Source organism: Cryptomeria japonica, chromosome 9 (genome assembly GCF_030272615.1).
Source record: "Cryptomeria japonica chromosome 9, Sugi_1.0, whole genome shotgun sequence".
Taxonomy (NCBI): Eukaryota; Viridiplantae; Streptophyta; class Pinopsida; order Cupressales; family Cupressaceae; genus Cryptomeria; species Cryptomeria japonica.
Window position 1 is genome coordinate 751,129,938 of NC_081413.1, and position 19,335 is coordinate 751,149,272.

Below are 19,335 nucleotides of genomic sequence, written 5' to 3' on the forward strand. Positions count from 1 at the left end.
GTAATAACTCTTTGTACCTTGTTTTCCATCTAAGACATGTTAAGCTTGAGAATGCAATCAAGAAAAGATTGACAAGTTAAAGGGATATGGACAACTATGAAAAATATTCAATGAAAGCTTCACCACTCATCTATTCATTGCATATTCAAAATGAGATACAATGCACATTTTTTTTTTGCAAATTGCTGCCAAGGGGGCAACTCCCTTTATATTATAGTTAAAACAAAAAGTAGTAGATTGTTTCTTTCAAATACTGCATATTGTTAGGCTTGACAATGGAATATGTGCTCATAGTCCTTCAATTATTTCTTGCAAATGCTCAATTTGTGTTGGAGTAAAAAGGTATTCACGAAAAAAGCGTGGGTCTCCATATTGTGATTGCTGGCTTCATGTGTTATTTTTCCTTGCCGTTGCAATGCAATGGCATCACCCACCATTTCAACTTTTGGATCGCTACTTAGAGTGGTAATGGTGTTTAAAGCTTCAGCTTGGAACTTGGGGACAATGAACTTGTTCGTGGTTTCTGCACTCCATCCAAAGTAGTCGGAAATTCTAATGGTATTGTAAAAGAAGAGCTCCATTAGTGTGGCATTATGGACATGAGTGTGAAGCAGGTGTTTCTCCCCAATGATAGCTTGGATCACTCCTTCTATCACCTTAGATTGTATTGTGAAGACCCTTCACAATTGGTCTTCCATGCTTTGTGCACAATCGCACACACAATTTGGAAAATGCAACCTTTTTGCCATTGTTGAACTCATATTGTGCAACTTCTCTCAACGAATCACCCTTTATTGTGTTTCAACCCATCTCCAAAGGTTTGACTAATAATCGAGGAAATCAAGAAATGTATCTTTGATCCGTACCTCACATGTTGAACAACCTTAGGTAGAACCATATAATGGAGAAGGATATTGTGTAGACCTTCCTGAGTTGGAAAGTCATTGGAAATTTTCTCTTCAATGTGTTGCGTGATTCCTTAACTAGACAAGAAGTTTGTTGCCTTGTTAGCTTCTCGATAGATGTGCTCAGGGAAAATTCACCTAGTTGATCAAGGTACATGTATGCTTGCTCAATCAACTTTGAGATTTTCCATCTCGTAGTTTTACGAGAATTGATAGCACGGTTTACCATCATTGAGTCTTGTTGTGACCATTTCATAGATTGCCCCATTGCAAATGGGGACCCCCTACTTTTTTCCACTTTCTAGGTTAGTTGTCTTAATTTAGTAGTCTAGTGGTGTCTCTAGCTATTAACCTTTTAGTTGAGGAGGTGCAGTGCCCCAGGTTGCTAGGAAATGAGCAGGTTATGTCTTTCTCTTTAGGATGAAGTGAGTCAGTTAGTTTTCAACACCTTAGAAATGAATGATATATGATGATCATTTCATTTGACCATCATCATCAGAGATGGAAGAAATGACAAGTGTAAGTGTGGAGGTCAGTCATGAGAATTGAGATGTTTGATGAATGCCAATCATGAGGAGGTTTTGTTGATGATGAAGGACCCTTAGAATGAGTAAGTGCCACAACCCATGAAATTGAACAAGGGAGGTCACTTCCTGTGACCCCTCAAAAACTGGCCTGCCTTCACTTACTGTCAGTGAGGGGTCAAAACCTCGACCTGCCTTCGCTTTCACTTCTATTGAGTGCCTTAATCTCCGACCAGCTTGCAACCATTTCTTGTGACCCACTAAAAACCCAACCAGGGTGAGGAAGTCTTCTTACTTGGTGAGATGAAGATTTCTTGAGGTAAAAGCTTGATGTTTGGAGAGATAATGATGATTGACATGGGTGAAACCTTCTTGCAAAGACTTGAAATGCTTTAAGCCAGTTAATGGAACAAGCAAAATTGATATCCTTGAGTTACTGCCAGTAGACCCTTAGATACATGAACTTCTTGATGTCACTGTCAGTGAGGGTCCAAAAGTCCGAACTGTCAGTGAGGGCCCTAAAAGTCCTAACTGTTAGTGTGGTTCTAAGGTCCGAACTATCAGTGGGGTCCAAAATCTCCGACCAAGCTGATATCACTTCCAGTTTGCCTCGAGAAGTCTGACCAAATATGTGTGAGAGAAAGCAATTTTTAAAGTTGATTTGATGAGGGGATCAAGAGGGTGATTAAGGATTATTAGGGATCAGCACTTCCACTTAGCCCTCAAGATCTCCGACCTACACTTCCACTTGGAGCTGAAATCCCCGACCATCTCATGTGCACCTCCAATGCCCTATCAAAACCCCGGCCATGCTTAGATGATTTCCACTTGGTCTTGAAAAGTCTGGCCTAGAGTGCAGAACTAAGGGCAATTTCAAGGTTGATCAAATACGTTATCAAAGATGATGAAAAGACAAAAATTGTTACTTCTATTTCATGATAAAAAGCCTGATCAGTTATGTAGGACTTCCAGTTGGCCTCCTATTCCTGGACCTGCCTTCACATCAGCTGCCAGTAGCACTCAAAAGGTTCTATCAGTTCACAAACAATGTCAGTGAGGCTCCAAAAGCCTAGCCATTGTCAGTACCCTATGGAAAGTCCGACCTGCTCATGTTGATTGTCAGCGGGTTTCAAAAGGCCCAAACTTCTTGAAAGGTTACTTCCAGATCCATGAGTAGTAGCAGGTCTCAGACCTGAAACCTATGCAAATCAGGCATGTCTCAGACCTGAAACATAACAAATCAGACATGAAATCAGCAAAATCAGATGTGGATCACAACTAAGCTTGCTGCCTAGTATTGTATTCGCTTTATCATTTCCAACAGTTTTGTGAGCTGACGAACCCCTTATCACCGTATGCTCTCACCTTCCCACATTGGGCACTTGGTGATCAGAAAGTGGAAGGGTTGCATTCTCAGCAAGCTTTGAGTTTATGTTTTCTAACCTTAACGGGTTATGTGTTGGTTGGTAATTCTTACTGCTCTTAAAAACAATTTATTTTTTTATCTGGGATATTACAGTAGTATCAGAGCTGGTTTTCCTGCCAACCTGTGAGTTTTAGAGGAGTCAAAATTCTCCATGAGTGACAGAGACGTCCGATACTACAATAGAGAACAAAAGAGACAACAGTTTCAGATTCCGATAGTGCTGGAAGAGGATACATTTTCAAAGGTATTGAGAAACAGAGGGAGGGATTTGGATTCTGCAGATTCAGTGGATTCAATGGCAGACAAGGCTACAGAACAGAATGAGGCCCCTGATAAGAAGGCTGAGAGACAATTCAATGCCATGATGGACATGATGTCTCTATTGCTGGCCAAACTTAAGCAGAATATTGTTGGGACCCCTAACCAACCCAACAATGGACCGAAAGCCAACACTTCTAATGCTCCTATAGTAAATGGAAATGGGAGTAACAACGGGAGCAACAGTGGAGGTTTAGCCCCAAGACCTCTACAACCTGTATTCCTGCCAAGAGAAGCACAACAAGCTGAAATGGAGATACCTACAGCTGATGAAATAATGAACAACTATATGGAGTATGCTTCTTTCCCTGGAGAGATCCGAGATATCCTCACTTTGGATCAATTTATGAATAAAAAAATGAAGCAAGGAAGGAGGAATGACAACAAATTTGCTGCCCCAAGAGATTATCAACAAGCTTTTGGAAGAGTGACTTTGACACATTTTGATGGGAGCACTAAGAGCACAACTAGAGCATGGGTGCAGAAGTTGGACAATTACTTGTCCTTGAGGCCTATGCCAAAAGAAGACGCCATCAAGTTCGCTACCTTGCACTTGGATGGAGTGGCCCACGAATGGTGGTACCATGGGTTGGTCACCCTTGGTCATAACTTGATCACCACCTATGCTGATTTCACCAACAAGCTGATTGAGAGATTTGACACCAAGGATCTTGAGGTGAAATTTAGAGAACTTGCTCAACTCAAACAGCAAGGTTCGTTGGACACTTACGTAACTGAATTCCAAAATCTATCAGTTATGGTAAGTAGCATCTCTGAGAAGCGGTTAGTTGTCATTTTCACTGAAGGACTTGAGGAACCTTTGAAAGGTTGGGTTAAAGCATTTGATCCACCCACCTTGGCAGAAGCTATTAAGAAATTTTGAAGCATGGAGTTGGCTACCCCAAGGACCAAAATTCAGTCCAAGCCTTTTCCTTTCCGAAAGGATAAGAAAAAATTTACAAATCAGACCAAGAGATTTCCTTCACGAATGGATGATGAGCTCCGTCAAGAGCTTCGAAGGAAGAATCTTTGTTATTCTTGCAAAGAACCTTGGGCCCCAGGACATAAGTGTCATGGAAAGGGCAATTTGCATCAAATGGAGTGCTATTCTGCAGATGGGTTAGATTCTGAAATCTCAGAACAGCAAATTGAAATTGAGGACAACGAGTATGAAGAGGCTCCAGAAGGGCCTGGAATTGGGTTAGAAGACAGAGGAGTGGTTGCTCAACTCTCGAGCATTCACAAGAATGAGTCCTTTAGAGTTTGGGGTGTGATTGGAGAGAATTATGTCATTGCTCTCATTGACACAGGAGCGACTCATAATTTCATTGATGAGAGGATTGTTGCAAAGAGGGGGCTAGTGGCAGAGGAAGTAGAAGGCTTCAAAGTCATGGTAGCAAATGGCTCCACTATATCCTGCAACTGGATGATTTCCAACATGTCTCTGAAGTTGGGAAATCATGAAATCAAAGATTATTTCTTTGTGGTTAGCATTGGTGGGACTAATGATGCAGTCCTCGGGATTCAATGGCTGAGATCTCTTGGTGAGATTACATTAAACTTGCAAACCATGGAGTTGAAATTCATGTCTGAAGGGAAGAAGGTAGTATTGAGAGGAATGTCACATGGTGGACTTAGAGTTGTATCTTTGAAAAGGATGGAGAGGCTGATCTGCCATAACCAGGTGGAATGGGCAGCGGAGTGTTTGATAATGCCATCAAATCCATTGATAGACAAGGGCAGCTATTCTGCAGGCATTCAAGCATTGATCACGGACAGAAGTAAGGTTGTGGTTATGCCCTCAAAACCACTAAAAGAAAATCGGAGCTATCCTAAAGATATTCAGGCCTTGATAACCAAGAGAAGTAAGGTTTTTGAGAACCCACCTCCTGGTAGACCCCTTGAGAGAGGTACAAAACACATCATTGAGCTTGAAGAAAGAGCTAAGCCGGTTATGACTACTCCTTATCAGTATCCTAAGAAGCAGAAGGACGAGATTGAGAAAGCAATCCAGGAATTGTTTGACATGGGTTACATACAGCCAAGCAAAAGCCCCTTTGATTCGGCTGTTGTTTTGGTGAGAAAGAAGGATGGGACCATGCGCATGTGTGTGGATTACCGGGCCCTGAATCAGAAAACTATTAAGAATTGGTATCCTATCCCGAGGATTGATGAGCTCATTGATGAGCTACATGGTGCAGTGTTCTTCTCTAAGATTGACCTCAGGTCAGGGTATCATCAGATTAGGATGAGAGCTTCAGATGTGGAGAATACCGCTTTCAGATGCCACTTTGGACATTTTGAGCTCCTAGTCATGCCCTTCGGCTTGACGAATGCACCTGCCACATTTCAGTCATGCATGAACAAAATCTTCCAGAAACAGTTGAGGAAGTTTGTACTGATATTCTTTGATGACATACTCATATTCAGCAAATCTTGGAAGGAGCATTTACAACACTTGGATGAAGTGCTAAGCATACTGGAATCCGAATCCCTGTTTGCCAAGGAGTCCAAATGTGAATTTGGAATGGAAGAATTGCTCTACCTTGGTCACATTATCAGTGCAGGTGGTGTGAAGGTAGAGTCTAAAAAGATTAGAGCCATCATTGATTGGCCTCCTCCTGAAAACATAACACACTTGAAGGGATTCTTGGGTTTGTGTGGTTTTTATCGGAGGTTTGTGAAGGGATACTCTCAGTTGGCTGCCCCCCTCACAGATCTTACAAGGAAAGGAGTTTTTGAATGGTCCGAAAAGGCACAGACAATTTTTGATCAGTTTAAGGGGATCATGAGTTCCTGCCCCTTTTTGGCTTTACCTGATTTCACTAAACCTTTTGAACTGCAGTGTGATGCATCTGGAGAAGGTGTTGGTGTAGTCCTTATGTAGGATAAGCATCCTATAGTCTTCGAGAGTAGGAAGCTGAGACGACCTGAAAGGCTGTATTCGATATATGACAAGGAAATGCTTGCCATAATGCATGCCCTTGCAAAGTTTAGGCAGTACCTTGTGGGGAGTAAGTTCATTGTTAAGACTGATCATAATAGTCTTAAACACATCATGCATCAGAAGGATTTGAATGAAAGGCAGTAGAAGTAGGTGAGTAAGCTACAGGCTTACGACTTCGATATTGAGTATGTTAAGGGAAAGAACAACATTGTGGTTGATGCCTTGTCCAGAAGGCCCCATTTGAGCTCATTGTGCGAGCTTACTGCTGATTGGAGGGAGTTGTTGCTTGCTGATTATGCCAAAAATCAGTTTGCAACCAGCATTATAGAAGGTACTTTTCATGTTGAAAGCTACAAATTGGTGGAGGGGTTGATTCTATACAAAGGGAGGATTTTCATTGTGGCCGAATCTAAGCTGAAGGAGAAGATTTAAAGACTTTCCATGATATTCCCCTTGCTGGTCACCAAGGTTACTTCAAAACATACAGACAGATCCGAGAAAGATTTTCTTGGAAGGGACTTAAAAATGATGTCTTGAAGTACATCAAGGAGTGTCACACATGCCAGAGAAACAAAGATGAGCACACTCTGCCAGCTGGTTTGTTACAACCCTTGCCCATTCCCGGTCAAAAATGGAAAAGTATATCCATGGACTTCATCACTGGGTTGCCACAGGCTCAAGGGAAGGATAGTATTGATGTGGTGGTGGACAAACTAACTAAGTTTGCTTATTTTTTCGCCATCACCATCTCTTTTACAGCAGCTCAGGTTGCTGAAGTGTTCTTTCGGGAGGTGTTTAGATTATATGGGTTACCGAAGAACATTGTGAGTGATAGGGACAACAAGTTCCTAAGTGCTTTTTGGCAGGAGATTTTCAGATTATGTGGTACTGTGCTCACTCCAAGCACAAGTTATCACCCACAAATTGATGGGCAGACCGAGATAGTGAATAAGTGGTTGGAAGGATATCTTAGAAACTATGTCTCGGAGCAGCAGAATGCATGGGTGAGATGGCTTCACCTAGAAGAGTATTGCTACAATTCCTCCTATCACATGTCCATTCAGATGCCATTCATGGCACTATATGGTTATGAAGCTCCTAGCTTCGCTGACTTAGGATTTGGTGAAAGCAAAACCCCTCAGGCGAAGGATATGATGCAACAGAGTCAAGATATTCTGAGGATTCTGAGAGACAATCTCCAACATGCACAGAATCAACAGAAGTTGTATGCTGATCAACAACGAATAGAGCTCACCTTTGAGGTGGGCGACATGGTTTACTTGAGGCTCCAAGCCTACAGACAGTCTACTCTCAAGAAGAGTGGAGTTGAGAAATTGAAGCCACGATTCTATGGGCCTTTCAGTGTCAACAAGAGAATTGGAGAAGTGGCGTATGAGCTGGAATTACCGGCAAGCAGCAGGATTCATAATGTATTTCATGTGTCTCGCCTCAAGAAGGCTCTAGGACACAATGTTGTTGCTTCAGTTGAGTTAACCCCGCTTGATGAGGAGGGAGTGCTAGTTTTGGTTCCTCAAGCTCCTTGATTTCAGGGAACGTTCTTTGAGAAGGGTGATCAAGGAATACTTGATAAAATGGAAAAATTTGCCAGCAGAGGATGCTACATGGGAAAATGAGGAGATTTTACTACATCCAGCCTTACAGTTGCTTGAGGACAAGCAATTTTGGGGAGGGCGGACTGTAATGTCCCCTTCTCGATGATGTACTTTCAGTGGTCCATTGGCCTATTCCTGAGACCTGTAGGCTATGTGGAATGAAGAATTAGGGTTTCAAACGTTGGTGAGGCGAGAACTTACTATTTTTAGTAAGTTAGGGGTTGGCTGTTTGGATGATGCTGTCCTACTGAGCTTTCCATGCTCTATCACTAGGTGCGAAGATCATGCTTTTTGGAGCAGTAATTCATGACTTGCTATTTTTAGTAAGTGGCAGTATGGAGTATTTCTATTTTTGGCAGTGAACAGGGTCCTAGTCTTGCAGCAGTTTTTTGGTCTTCTTTACTCTGCTTCATCCTGGTTTCTGTTAATGATCAGTATGGGAGTCATAAGTAATTTGATTAAATATTACTTCCTTGTCAAAGGTTTAATATTTAAATATTTGCAGTTACTGATTAATTGTTGAGGCTGACTTAGGGAAAAATAATTAATTAATAATCATATGATTATTTCCTAAGTCAAAGGGCGAAATTGTTGGTGGCCATTTAGGAGGATTAAACATCTTTGGTTTAATGTTTAATATTACAAAAAGACGCCACCATAAGGAAAGTTCGAACTTGCCTAGGAAAGGTAAGTGGGTGCCATGTTAGTGGGGAGACATAAGGCGAAATGAAAGTGAATTTGAATGGAGTTTGGTGCCATTTGCATTTGCATTTGCATTTGGGAAGGCATGAAGTTATAAATATGAGCCTTGGGCTCTCATTTAGGCTATCTTGAAAATTTGCATTGTTATGCTGCCGGATTGGCGTCAGAACTTTGAAGCTTCGGAGTGCGGCTCCCTAGTGCTTTCCAGTTTCGTACTTGAGATATAGTACCTAGCTGCTTGCTGTAATCTATGGTACTTTCATTGCATATTTTAGTGTTTTTGGAGTTTGGAGTGAATTCTAGAGTTGCTGGTTTCCCTGTGGCTGAAGCACGCTTTTTATCACACCTCTTTGCCTGAGTGTCTGGTCATTCTGGGTACTGGTTCAATCATCCTTCTTGCTGCTAGCGATTCATATTGTAAGTTTATGGCACTTTTCATTGAGTATTGAATTTAATAATGCAAATCGAAACTACCTAGCTAAGCGTGGGTTTTAGAGGGTGCATTGGGATGTGTGCCAAGTAATTTGGGGTGTTTTGGTAGCTTAGTTCTGGTTTGTCTTAGTCGTTGCTGGTCTAGTGTTGGTTTGGGAGTGATTTGGGGTGAATTGAGTGAGTATTGAGAGAGATATGAGTAATTTTGTGGGTTTATATATTGCTTGTTATGCATTTTCAGCCTACTGTTTTTGATGTTGGAAGAGTTTCATGATCATTATCTTTTATGTTCAGCATTATTCTTCTACTCTCACTTTCCCTTTTATTGTAAGGTTAAGTAGTAGTACTGCTAACCCATTCTGGATTGTAATCTCTTATCCTGCTGAAAAGTGGAAGAGGTTGGCTTGCCGCCTACATTTGATAAATTGTAATTCAGTCCTCCCGCTGCACAAATGGTCGAGTGATGTTGGTTGTAATGGTCCTCCCGCTGCATAAGCGGTTGAGTTGAGTAATTTGTAATTCAGTCCTCTCGTTGAAATATTGCAGTAGAGTGATTTGTGTCTGTTGTATGGTTCTCTTGGCTGGTTCACCACCAAGTTTCTTGCTTTCCCGCTGGATAAGCGGGTATTGTATTTGCTTTATCATTTCGAGCAGTTTTGTGAGCTAACGAACCCCTTATCACCGTATGCTCTCACCTTCCCACATTGGGCACTTGGTGATCAAAAAGTGGAAGGGTTGCATTTTCAGCAAGCTTTGAGTTTATGTTTTTTAACCTTAACGGGTTATGTGTTGGTTGGTAATTCTTATTGCTCTTAAAAACAATGTTTTTTTTATCCGGGATATTACAGTGATAGACATACCCCTTTCTTGATCGCACCTCTATACAAATCGTGCCTTTTGATTGTCAAACAATTATTTAGATGATTAATCACACCCTTTGTAATTGGTTGTTACTTGATTAATATAAGCATTTACTTGATTAACTGACCAATGGGTTTGATGAGTCTTAATTGGTATTGTTTGATGTCTCTCTTCAATTGATACTAGTGTTGATAATTCCAGTGGGCTGGCTGACTGTATTTTACTGGTATTGACAGCGGCATGGTCTTCTTTGACAGCATGCATTGTTCTTGGTAACTTTGGCACCGATCGTATTCAGGGTCATTGATATTCTCTCTGTTCTTACCACAGCGATAATGAAGAATGTATGTCATGATATTATGAATGGTAGATCGGATGTCTTATGACAGCGATAATAATGAATAGATGTTTTATGATCAGAATTGCTTAATGAGTAAGGTAATCATAGATTGGCTGCCCCTTCAGTCCACCGTGAGGATAATGCATTGTTGGGTATGAAGAAATTGCATTCATAGATGATCGATGCATAAGAGTTCTCCATGGGTAGATGTTACAAGTGTATGTTTTGGTGTAGCATCAATATATGCAATCGTTCCTTCATGTTCCCTTGATGAGTATGATGAGTTGACATCACGTGGGTTATTATGAGAATTGGGTGGATAGCAGATTAAACCTCATCTTCATTACTACAACTTATTCCCTATGCTTTATGGGGGGTGCTCGAATAGGAAAATCATGAAGTCTTATGGAATAAGACGATTTTCCATAATGTTTCTTCATGCTACAATCTTCTCTTGGTATAATATACTACTACCTACTGAACTATTATGTACGAATTGTGATTCCTAAACTGATCGGAGGTGTTCAAGGCTGCCACCCTTGGACACATGATTGTTTGTTGTTTGTTAACTATTAGGTTAAAGATGGGGGCATCACAGCCTCCCATCCCTTGCTGTATTGGTAATGCTTCCCCTTGTTTCCTGCTATCTCCATCCTAGAAAACTTGGTGTAATATAGGTTTAATCTTTTAAGGTATATGCCATAACAACCATTATAGGCGGTTAGATACATATAGAGGTAGTTTGTGAGCTTTTCATTTTAGAATACATAAGTGATGTACTAGAGTGCAGCATAGCTGGCACAACTATGGATCGATTTGAGATATAGAACTTGAAGCAATGAACCATATACATTCTCAAATTCTAAGTATAGATAACAAGAGTAAATGCAATTGTAGATCTTGATTCCCAATGCTTTTTTATTTGAGCTGATATATTTAAGAAGCTTGGTTAAAAAACATATGATCATCCTGTAGCCATTGGATTGGGCAAAAAAGGGTGTTAAGATTTAAGTTACAAATTGTGCAAATTTCAGTTTGACATAAGCCCACAGTATGCTGATGAAGTGAAGATTAATGTGGTTGTGTTTGATGCATTTGATATTGTTCTTGGAAGTTCATATTTGTATGTTAGGGATCCTATACTCGTGAGAAGAGCTAACAAGTACTACTGAGTCAAGAACGGAGTCAAATATATCATTAAGTGACACCATAGCAAAGAAAAAGTTGCCAGGGTAAGTTTCAACCCAGCTATTAAGTTTATTCAAAAGACTAGGCATTTTATTTACCTTTTTTCAGGATAAGCAAGATGATGGGACTGAGATTTCTTCAGTGTATATCTAGAACCAGGGAAATATAAGTAAATGATAAAGGAAAAATAATAAGTGTATCTAATATTAACGCTATGTGTATGTTAGGAGATGTAGAATTTAGAGATACCAAAGAAACAATACAATACAAAAATAGTGATACAAAAAGGAGAGCACGGCAAACCATCTCAAGGGAGTGAAGTCCAATGGCCTGTGGAAAGCTTCACAATAACAATTCCAAGTATCCAAAGAATTGTAGAGCTGCTGTAGAGTATTTGAGTGCTGCAGAAATTTGGGATAAGATTTGAGATTGTAGAATAACCAACAAGAAACTAGTCTCAATAGCATGAGAAGGAAGAAAGAAACCAAATTCAAAATGGGAATTGTAGACACCTAAAATTGTCTTGTCTAATTAAATAATTTTATTTATTTATTTAATTATTTTATCCTAAGTCTTCTATTAATTAAATAAATATTTATTTATTTAATTAATTCATTAATCCTCTTCTAAGTCTTCCCTCATTTAAATAAATACTTTTATTTATTTAAATTGTCCTTTTTCCTAAGTTAAATAAATATTTTATTAATTTAATTAATCCCACTTACTCTATTAATTAAATAAATCTTTATTTATTTAATTAATTCATTATCCTTTTCTACCCATGACACATGTCATTCATCTCTCAATTCTTCTTTTACCTACCCCCTTTATCATTTAATTATTTCCTCTACTTACCCTTTAATCCTAGCAGACCATTTATCTTTACATTTCTTAATCTTATCCCTCCATTTCTTACAGTGTTCCCTATATAAGAGGAAGCCCTCTTCTTTTTCAACCCTAATCAGTGTGTCTAATCAATGCGTCTAATCAATCTACCTAGCTAATCAGTGTGTCTAATCAATCTTATGCAATCAAGCCTTTTCACGATCAAGCTATCAACCACATTTCCGTTCTTTGTTGAGCTCTTGTGCACACATAAAATCTGAGAGCAAATATATCAAATAAGATCAATGGAGATAGGAAGAAATGGAGATCAAACCCTACCAGACATGTGAATGGTATATCTTGTTTTGTTATTGTTTATTTGCATGATCTTAGGTATCTTCATTTGTGTATGGTGGATGCTTTTCATTGTTGGACTAGGGTTTTGTGGTTGGATCTTTGTTAGTCTTTCAATATTATTATTTTCATCATCCATTTTCACCATATACAAGAATCATGTAAATGCTATTGTTGGCCAAGGAATCACAAAAACATTGTTGGAGTCTCAATAGACCTGAGTGAGTGATGATTACAAACGAATGGAATTCAGAATGGCATTGTTTTGGCTGTGAAAAAACTTGTATGGTCTCGGGACAGTATTGTGATTGCATAGATGTCAGAGTAATTGTGCTTCTGTCCAAGAACAAACAAAACACAAAGTTATGACAAATGACAAATTACAAAATGAACACAAAAAACATTAGAAAACAACACATAAAACAAGTATGCACATACACATAAAACTTTGGTTCTTGAACTAGGAAAAGAGGCTATAGAATGGGCTAAAATGATTCCTAAAACATACCATGGAATGGAACCTAAAATGAGCACAATTTGTATTATAAAAATTGCTGGGTATGTAATTTTTGACATTGCAAGATATTGTTAAGTGTATAGGAGCATTATATTTATTTCTGCTTAGCCATCTGTGCCAGAACTTTATAGCACTTGTAGACCATTGAAATTCTGGCTTCTTGAATATATTATTTTTTGGTTATGTTGTCCTGACGTTGAATAGTCATTGAGAGCACGCGAGGCATATTATTAACTGTACGATAATTTCAGAAAGATTAAATGCATGTGTGGCTAACCATATATAATACAACTGTTCAATTTGTAGTATTTTTAAACCTTTAAATTTAAGTGTCTCCAATATATTTGTTTGGGTTTATGTTCTCTAATTTTGAAATAAAGTTTAGAGATATTGTTCCCAGTTGTTAATCACATTGAAGGTAGCTAATTTTGGACAAAGTATGTTATTCTTCCAAGTTTTAACAGCCTAATCCTAAATCCCTACATGATTGGAGATAAATTGTATTGTGATTCTTTTGCCTTATGTTTATTGCCTTATGAAGGTCTTCCATCAAAATCTTATCTTACAACTGTCTGATATTTCATACAAGTATGTTTCAACCTGAATGGATAAAACATGTTTTCAGAGCCCTTCATATATGAGTCATCAATTCCACAGCAACCACATCACAATATTATGAATTTCCTCACTGTTTTTGTAGGGGAGATGATAATGAAAACTAATTTTGATTGCATGCAGGAAACATTTCTCGCAAATATGAGAGAATTGAAACCAGATCTCTGTGTGACAGCAGCTTATGGAAACATTTTACCCAACAGATTTCTAGAAATTCCAAAGCATGGTAACTTGTTTTCTGATCATGTCCTCGACTTATTTTTCTTAGTCACAAGAAGGATTTGGCATTCCTCTTGAATTTTGAGTGCATTAGCATATTGAGAGAGATACATTGTGTCTGATGGAATTTGTTTGGAGGTACTGGCTGTTTTTCCATTGAACATTTTAGAAGTTTAGTTATTGTGATGCATACATTTATGCTCAATATAATAATATTACATGCATACATTTACCTCACACATTTGTATATGTACACATCACACACACATAAACATGGCAGACTGATATGAAGGCTTGTAGTGTTGTCATTCACAACTAGGTCTTAGATCATGAGTATGGGGAATTTTGCACACACCCCATAACTGAGAAACTGATCATATTGTTTCTGCTGTGAAGGATATGCAGGGCCTTATAGGGCTATTGAGGACTTATAAGGTTTTGCCAGCAGACTTACTAGTAGGAAAGATGTGGTTCAAAATCCTCTAGGTCAAATTGCTGCCAGTTATGATCAAAAGCTTCGTTTAATGTATTTTGACTTTTCTCTTGATGGAATTCCCTTTCCTTCCTCTGGCTATGGTGGAGTGTATTCAGGGTTGGCAGAAAACCCCATTGAGAAGTATGCTAAGAGTTTGATGTCCCAGTATCAAGCCACCATTGGTCACTTGAATGCTGAAGGTCAGGGATCAGCCTGATATAGCATCATTGAGGATCCTAGTGTCCTTTGTGTGTTGCATGACACTTGACTTTGTGGTCTTTTTGTCATTATGCTTTATATTTATAAATATGCTACAGTTGCTTTTTTGTAATCAGCTACCATTTGGAAGCTGTTGACTTTTACATTAGTGCTGGTTTATTCTGATGTTGGATCTCGTGGTGCTCTTGGGAGCTATATTAATATTACGTGATATTGGTCTTTTATTTGAGTCTCTTTTTGAGCATATACATTTCTAAACATTTTATGTCAATATAAAAGAAAAGATTGTTGGTGGGCCTCAATAATAGAGCCTCTTGAAGTATGAGAATGTGGTCAAAAGTTTTGAAGTCCCTAAAAATGCAAGCCTGTCCCTTGTTCTATGATTACATCTATCCAAGTACTCAAAGTGTCATGTCTAGGACAATCGCATAAAGTGTGGCAAATGTGTACAAATCATAATAGTCTTTGTAGTTATTTCGGTTTGAGATGCCTCCTGGTTTGTGAGTGGGGCAAATGGTATGCTCTAACCAAGTTGGGGGAAGACTTGAGTGAACAAACTCATTAGATAACTATGCTATAGGGAAGGCGAGTGAAAGTACACCATATTTCCAGAATTAGACTTCAAACCAATTTGCTACTTTACTAGTGCAAACATTTTGGAGAGCTCTTTTGATATGGAAATTAAATGATGAGGGAGGAGAAAAAAATCTAGTCTTGAGCCAATTCGAAGTACATAAGTTACCCTAGGGTCAATATTTGAAGTTGTCTTTTCCTCCAAAAAATGGTACAATAGAAGCTTTTTGGTGGATAATAGAGGGCATTATTGAGCTCAAGTTACCTCAATGCAAGAAAGTCACGTTTCTTGCACCTAAGGTGACAATGATATTCTCTATGTACAAAGGTTACAGATGGGGATCATGACCTAGGATAAATAGGGCTTCCAACGCATACGTTTACACCTAATATAGTACAAGAGTTCACACCGTAGGAACTTGGATGATGAGATAAAGTAGATTGGTGAATCATAAAAGGAAAAGAGTCAAGAGCTTAGTATCATTCCATCTACACAACATTGACACGTCAAACTAAGAGTGTAAATGTAATTCAATAAATGGGCTTAAAATGGGAAAAATTTAACGAATTAAAAAACAATAAAATACTCATAGAAACATGGAAAAAATTGGTATTGTTATTTCATGCCAAATATAGTGTGTAGAAAGAGATACAAAGTTCAAACTTCAAATATAAGACATAGATAAAGCTTCAATGTTGGTAGTTACCTGCAAATTCTCATTCAAGTAATATGTGCCCACAACATCTTGAGTCTAAGAGTATAAAACAAAAGTTGAAAACACAATTATCCATCAAGTCTTCTAGACAACATAATGTGAAGTGGAAGTTGATACCCTTGTATCCTTGTTCTCTTCTTTATGACCTCAATTGCTATTATCACAACCCCATTCAAGATGGCCAAGCCTTATCCATGAAATGATGGCTCCTCCTTAATTGCGATCCAATTTTATTCATGATCAATAAGTTAAGAATCTTCAACATTATTTGAGATTAGCAACGCATAAGTTCTTGACCTATTATTGTATGCAAGGAATTTGAATTGATTGAACTTGAACCACTTAAAATTATAAATAGGAAAGTTAAAATTAGGTTCCTGATTATCATTAAACTTCATTAAAGTTTGGTTGATAAACTTTGATGAAATATGATGGTTTAACATTGGTATGTAAAGGCACTACACAACCCTCCCATGGCACTTTATAATATAGTGCAAGTACAAGAAGGAACAACAAGATGTGCAAAATCCCCCAAAACATGAACAAAGGTGGCACTTTATCTTAGTGTCTACAAATAGAGAAGTGCATGGAAAAGATGCTCAAAGTGTCCAAATAGGACAAAATGCTAGAAATACATGTAGAATAGCTTGAATGAAGTCATCGAACACAAACAAAAAGTTTCCAGGAGCCAAAAGGACCAAGTAATCATCCAAAATGTGAACACAAAAGACTGAATAAAAAGTATACAGAGCAAAACTTGGAAAAAAATACATGGATAGCTATGAAGAGCTGCAAGAGACCTTTCCAAAGCTGCAAGAATTGCAAAAACGGAGGAAGTGGCAAAAAGATACCAGCTCAGGAGAAAAAATAGCATATTTTACTTCAACAAGCGATAAATTGTACCAGCAGCAAATTAGGAGAAAACCATCTACACCACTGGAAAGAGCCCAAAATCAGTTGTTTGACGATAGCTTGTTTGCCCAATATCAACACCGTATGCAAAACGAGCTAAATTTAGCAGTCGATAACCAGCAAAAACAACCCTTCTGATCTAATTTTTGCCAAATTTACTCTCTGCATGCAAAATTTAACTAATACCCTTACAGTTTTTCATGGCTTGTGAACAAAACCCATAAATCTTTTTTCTTGAAAAGTTCATTGAGAAAAAGTTATGGCCAAAAGAAAAAACAAGCTAAATTTAGCCAACCAATAACTATCAGACACACCCTTTTGATCTGATTTCTACCAAATTCGCTCACTGCATGAAAATCTAACAGATACCTAGATGGTTTCTTGGGGCTGCAAACAAAACCTTGAATTTAATTTTTTCAAAATAAAGAAAACTTATTTTTTATTTTTCTCACAAAATTTGATGAATATTGGCAAATTGATGGGATACCTAGATGGTTTTTTGTGGCTTTGAAGAAAATGCAAAAAATGTTTTTCTCCAAGATGAGCCGATTTTTCTCTTGAAGTTTGGATCTTTCAGAAAACGGACAGGAAATTGCATATTTGGAGCTCTATTACCATGTTGGAGTTGATCACTCAACTCCACAACTCCCAAAGATCACTTGCAATCGAACACCTATCACAAAACGAGATAAAAGCAAAGAGCTGTGGAGGCCAAAAGGCGATTGATCCAGAAACATGAATGATATTGATTATGCAATAATTGAATGAGAAAATAATGATACAATGTGTCTTTTAAAGGAACAAAAAGCTTAAAAAGCATAACTTAAGATTAGGAAAAGCACTCCTAAGTTTAGCTTAAGTGTAATAGAGTATAGAAAACCTAATTACCGTAACACATCTTCCCTTAGGAAGGAACAAGTCCATAGGATGATGAAGAAGCCACTCCATGTCCAACTAAGAGGAAGTTAGTCTCCAAACGTGTCTCTAAAAGCCAAGTAGGAGTCTCCAAGCTTGAATAAGCAAGAACATAATCATTGATCAAACTTAACCAAGAAACATGACAAATCAAGAGGAGGAAACTCATGAATTCCAATCTCTAAAGACAATGAATATGGGATAATAGTTGTGCTAAAACTACCATCAAGGAAGAGAGAAAGCCCCTCTAGTGTGTCTCGCAAATCTGCTGTATGAGACTCCACAAACAAGTCTAACATCCCTGTCAAATATTCATCCCACAAAGTAAGATCTGAAACACTATGATCATCCTATGGAAGAGAAGCACTTAAAGCTGAAGAACAGGTGGTGGAGGAGTTGGGAGCTCAAAACTAGTCTCTAGAATTCCAAGATTCAAGTGATCAAACTTCTGCTCACAAACATGATACACACCCTTGATGAAATGATGTGCACATCAATCAAAGGAACATTATAATCATTAAGAGCAAAATGACAAAAGGAATATCAATCTATTGGCAATATGCTGGATTTGGTTAAATGTTGTCATTGATGTCAACACTGTATCCCGGTTGGATCTATCTCGGTTAGTCTTGGCAATCATTTTGGTTTTGGCTGTGATTTTGATCTGGTATGATCAGACCTCTGGAATCGGTTTTGGATGCTTATTTTGATGGTTATATGCTTGCTATATTTTGGTGGTTTCATAATTTGGTTATCGCTTTTGGTATTTCCAGTTACCGGCTTGTTCTTGGCTTTACCAGCTAGCTTTTGCCTTTACTGGCTTTTGGCGTTCTCGGTTAGCTTTACCGATATGTTGTTTTGGTGACTTGGTAAGTGGATTTTGGGTCCGGCTTATGGAATCGGTTTCTTTCATTCTGTTGGTGCTTCTTGATCATATCCCGAGCATTTGGCGACTTTGCTTTGGATGGTGTGCTATTATGGTGGTCCTATTTGGATCCAGTTAAACTTTCAATGAGGGTTTCTACTCGCAAGTGAAGCGTGTTGGATTTTGGTCTTAGCGGACTCCTCGACGGATATAATTGTTTGGCTACTTGATTTAGGTCCATGCTATGTAATGTAAATCATAATATTGGTCTGGTGGTATCATATGATGTAAATTTTGTATTTATGGGTTTATAGGTTTAGGGTGTAGCCAACCTTGTCAATAAGGTTGATGATCTGTATTTATAGGTGACTTGCTCATGTAATTTGGATATCGATGGTTGGGGAAGTCTGCATTATTGTAGAAGGATTAAGTGCAAATAAAGTCATATCATTCAGGTGAAGGTTGGAAAGGTTCTGTATTGCAGAGCAGACATTAGTGCTTAACCGGAACTGTATCAGGCATTAGTAGATGCTACTTTCACAGTTCATTGTTTTCCGGATTGTAGTCCGATGATTTTGTAAGTCAGCGAGACTTCACTTTGTGATGAGCAGTGCGCTCTAGGCTGTTGGCCTTTCTGCATGTGCAGACCCCATTGTAATTATTCACAATACTACTGTAGAGTATTCATTTGATTGTGGGTAGGGTTTCCCACCGTGGTTTTTCCCTTTCTGGGTTTTCCACGTCAAATATTGGTGTTGTGTGTTGTGCTTTCATGTTATATTCTTCATTGGGTTGTGCTCCAGTATAAGGTGTATAATTGAATTAATTGCTGTTATTGTTAGTAAACTGATTCACCCCCCCCTCTCAGTTAACT

The 19,335-nt window shown here is 38.5% G+C and overlaps 1 protein-coding gene across 3 annotated transcripts in view; it reads left to right on the top strand.

Moving 5' to 3' along the window:
• Positions 1–19,335, top strand: part of LOC131064643 (uncharacterized) — an 85,273-nt gene that overhangs the window by 12,128 nt on the left and 53,810 nt on the right. For all 3 annotated transcript variants that reach the window (XM_057998860.2, XM_057998859.2, XM_057998861.2), the window contains one exon: positions 13,691–13,793. In XM_057998860.2, the coding sequence (XP_057854843.2) occupies positions 13,691–13,793 (103 nt within the window). The remainder of the gene's footprint in view (positions 1–13,690; positions 13,794–19,335) is intronic.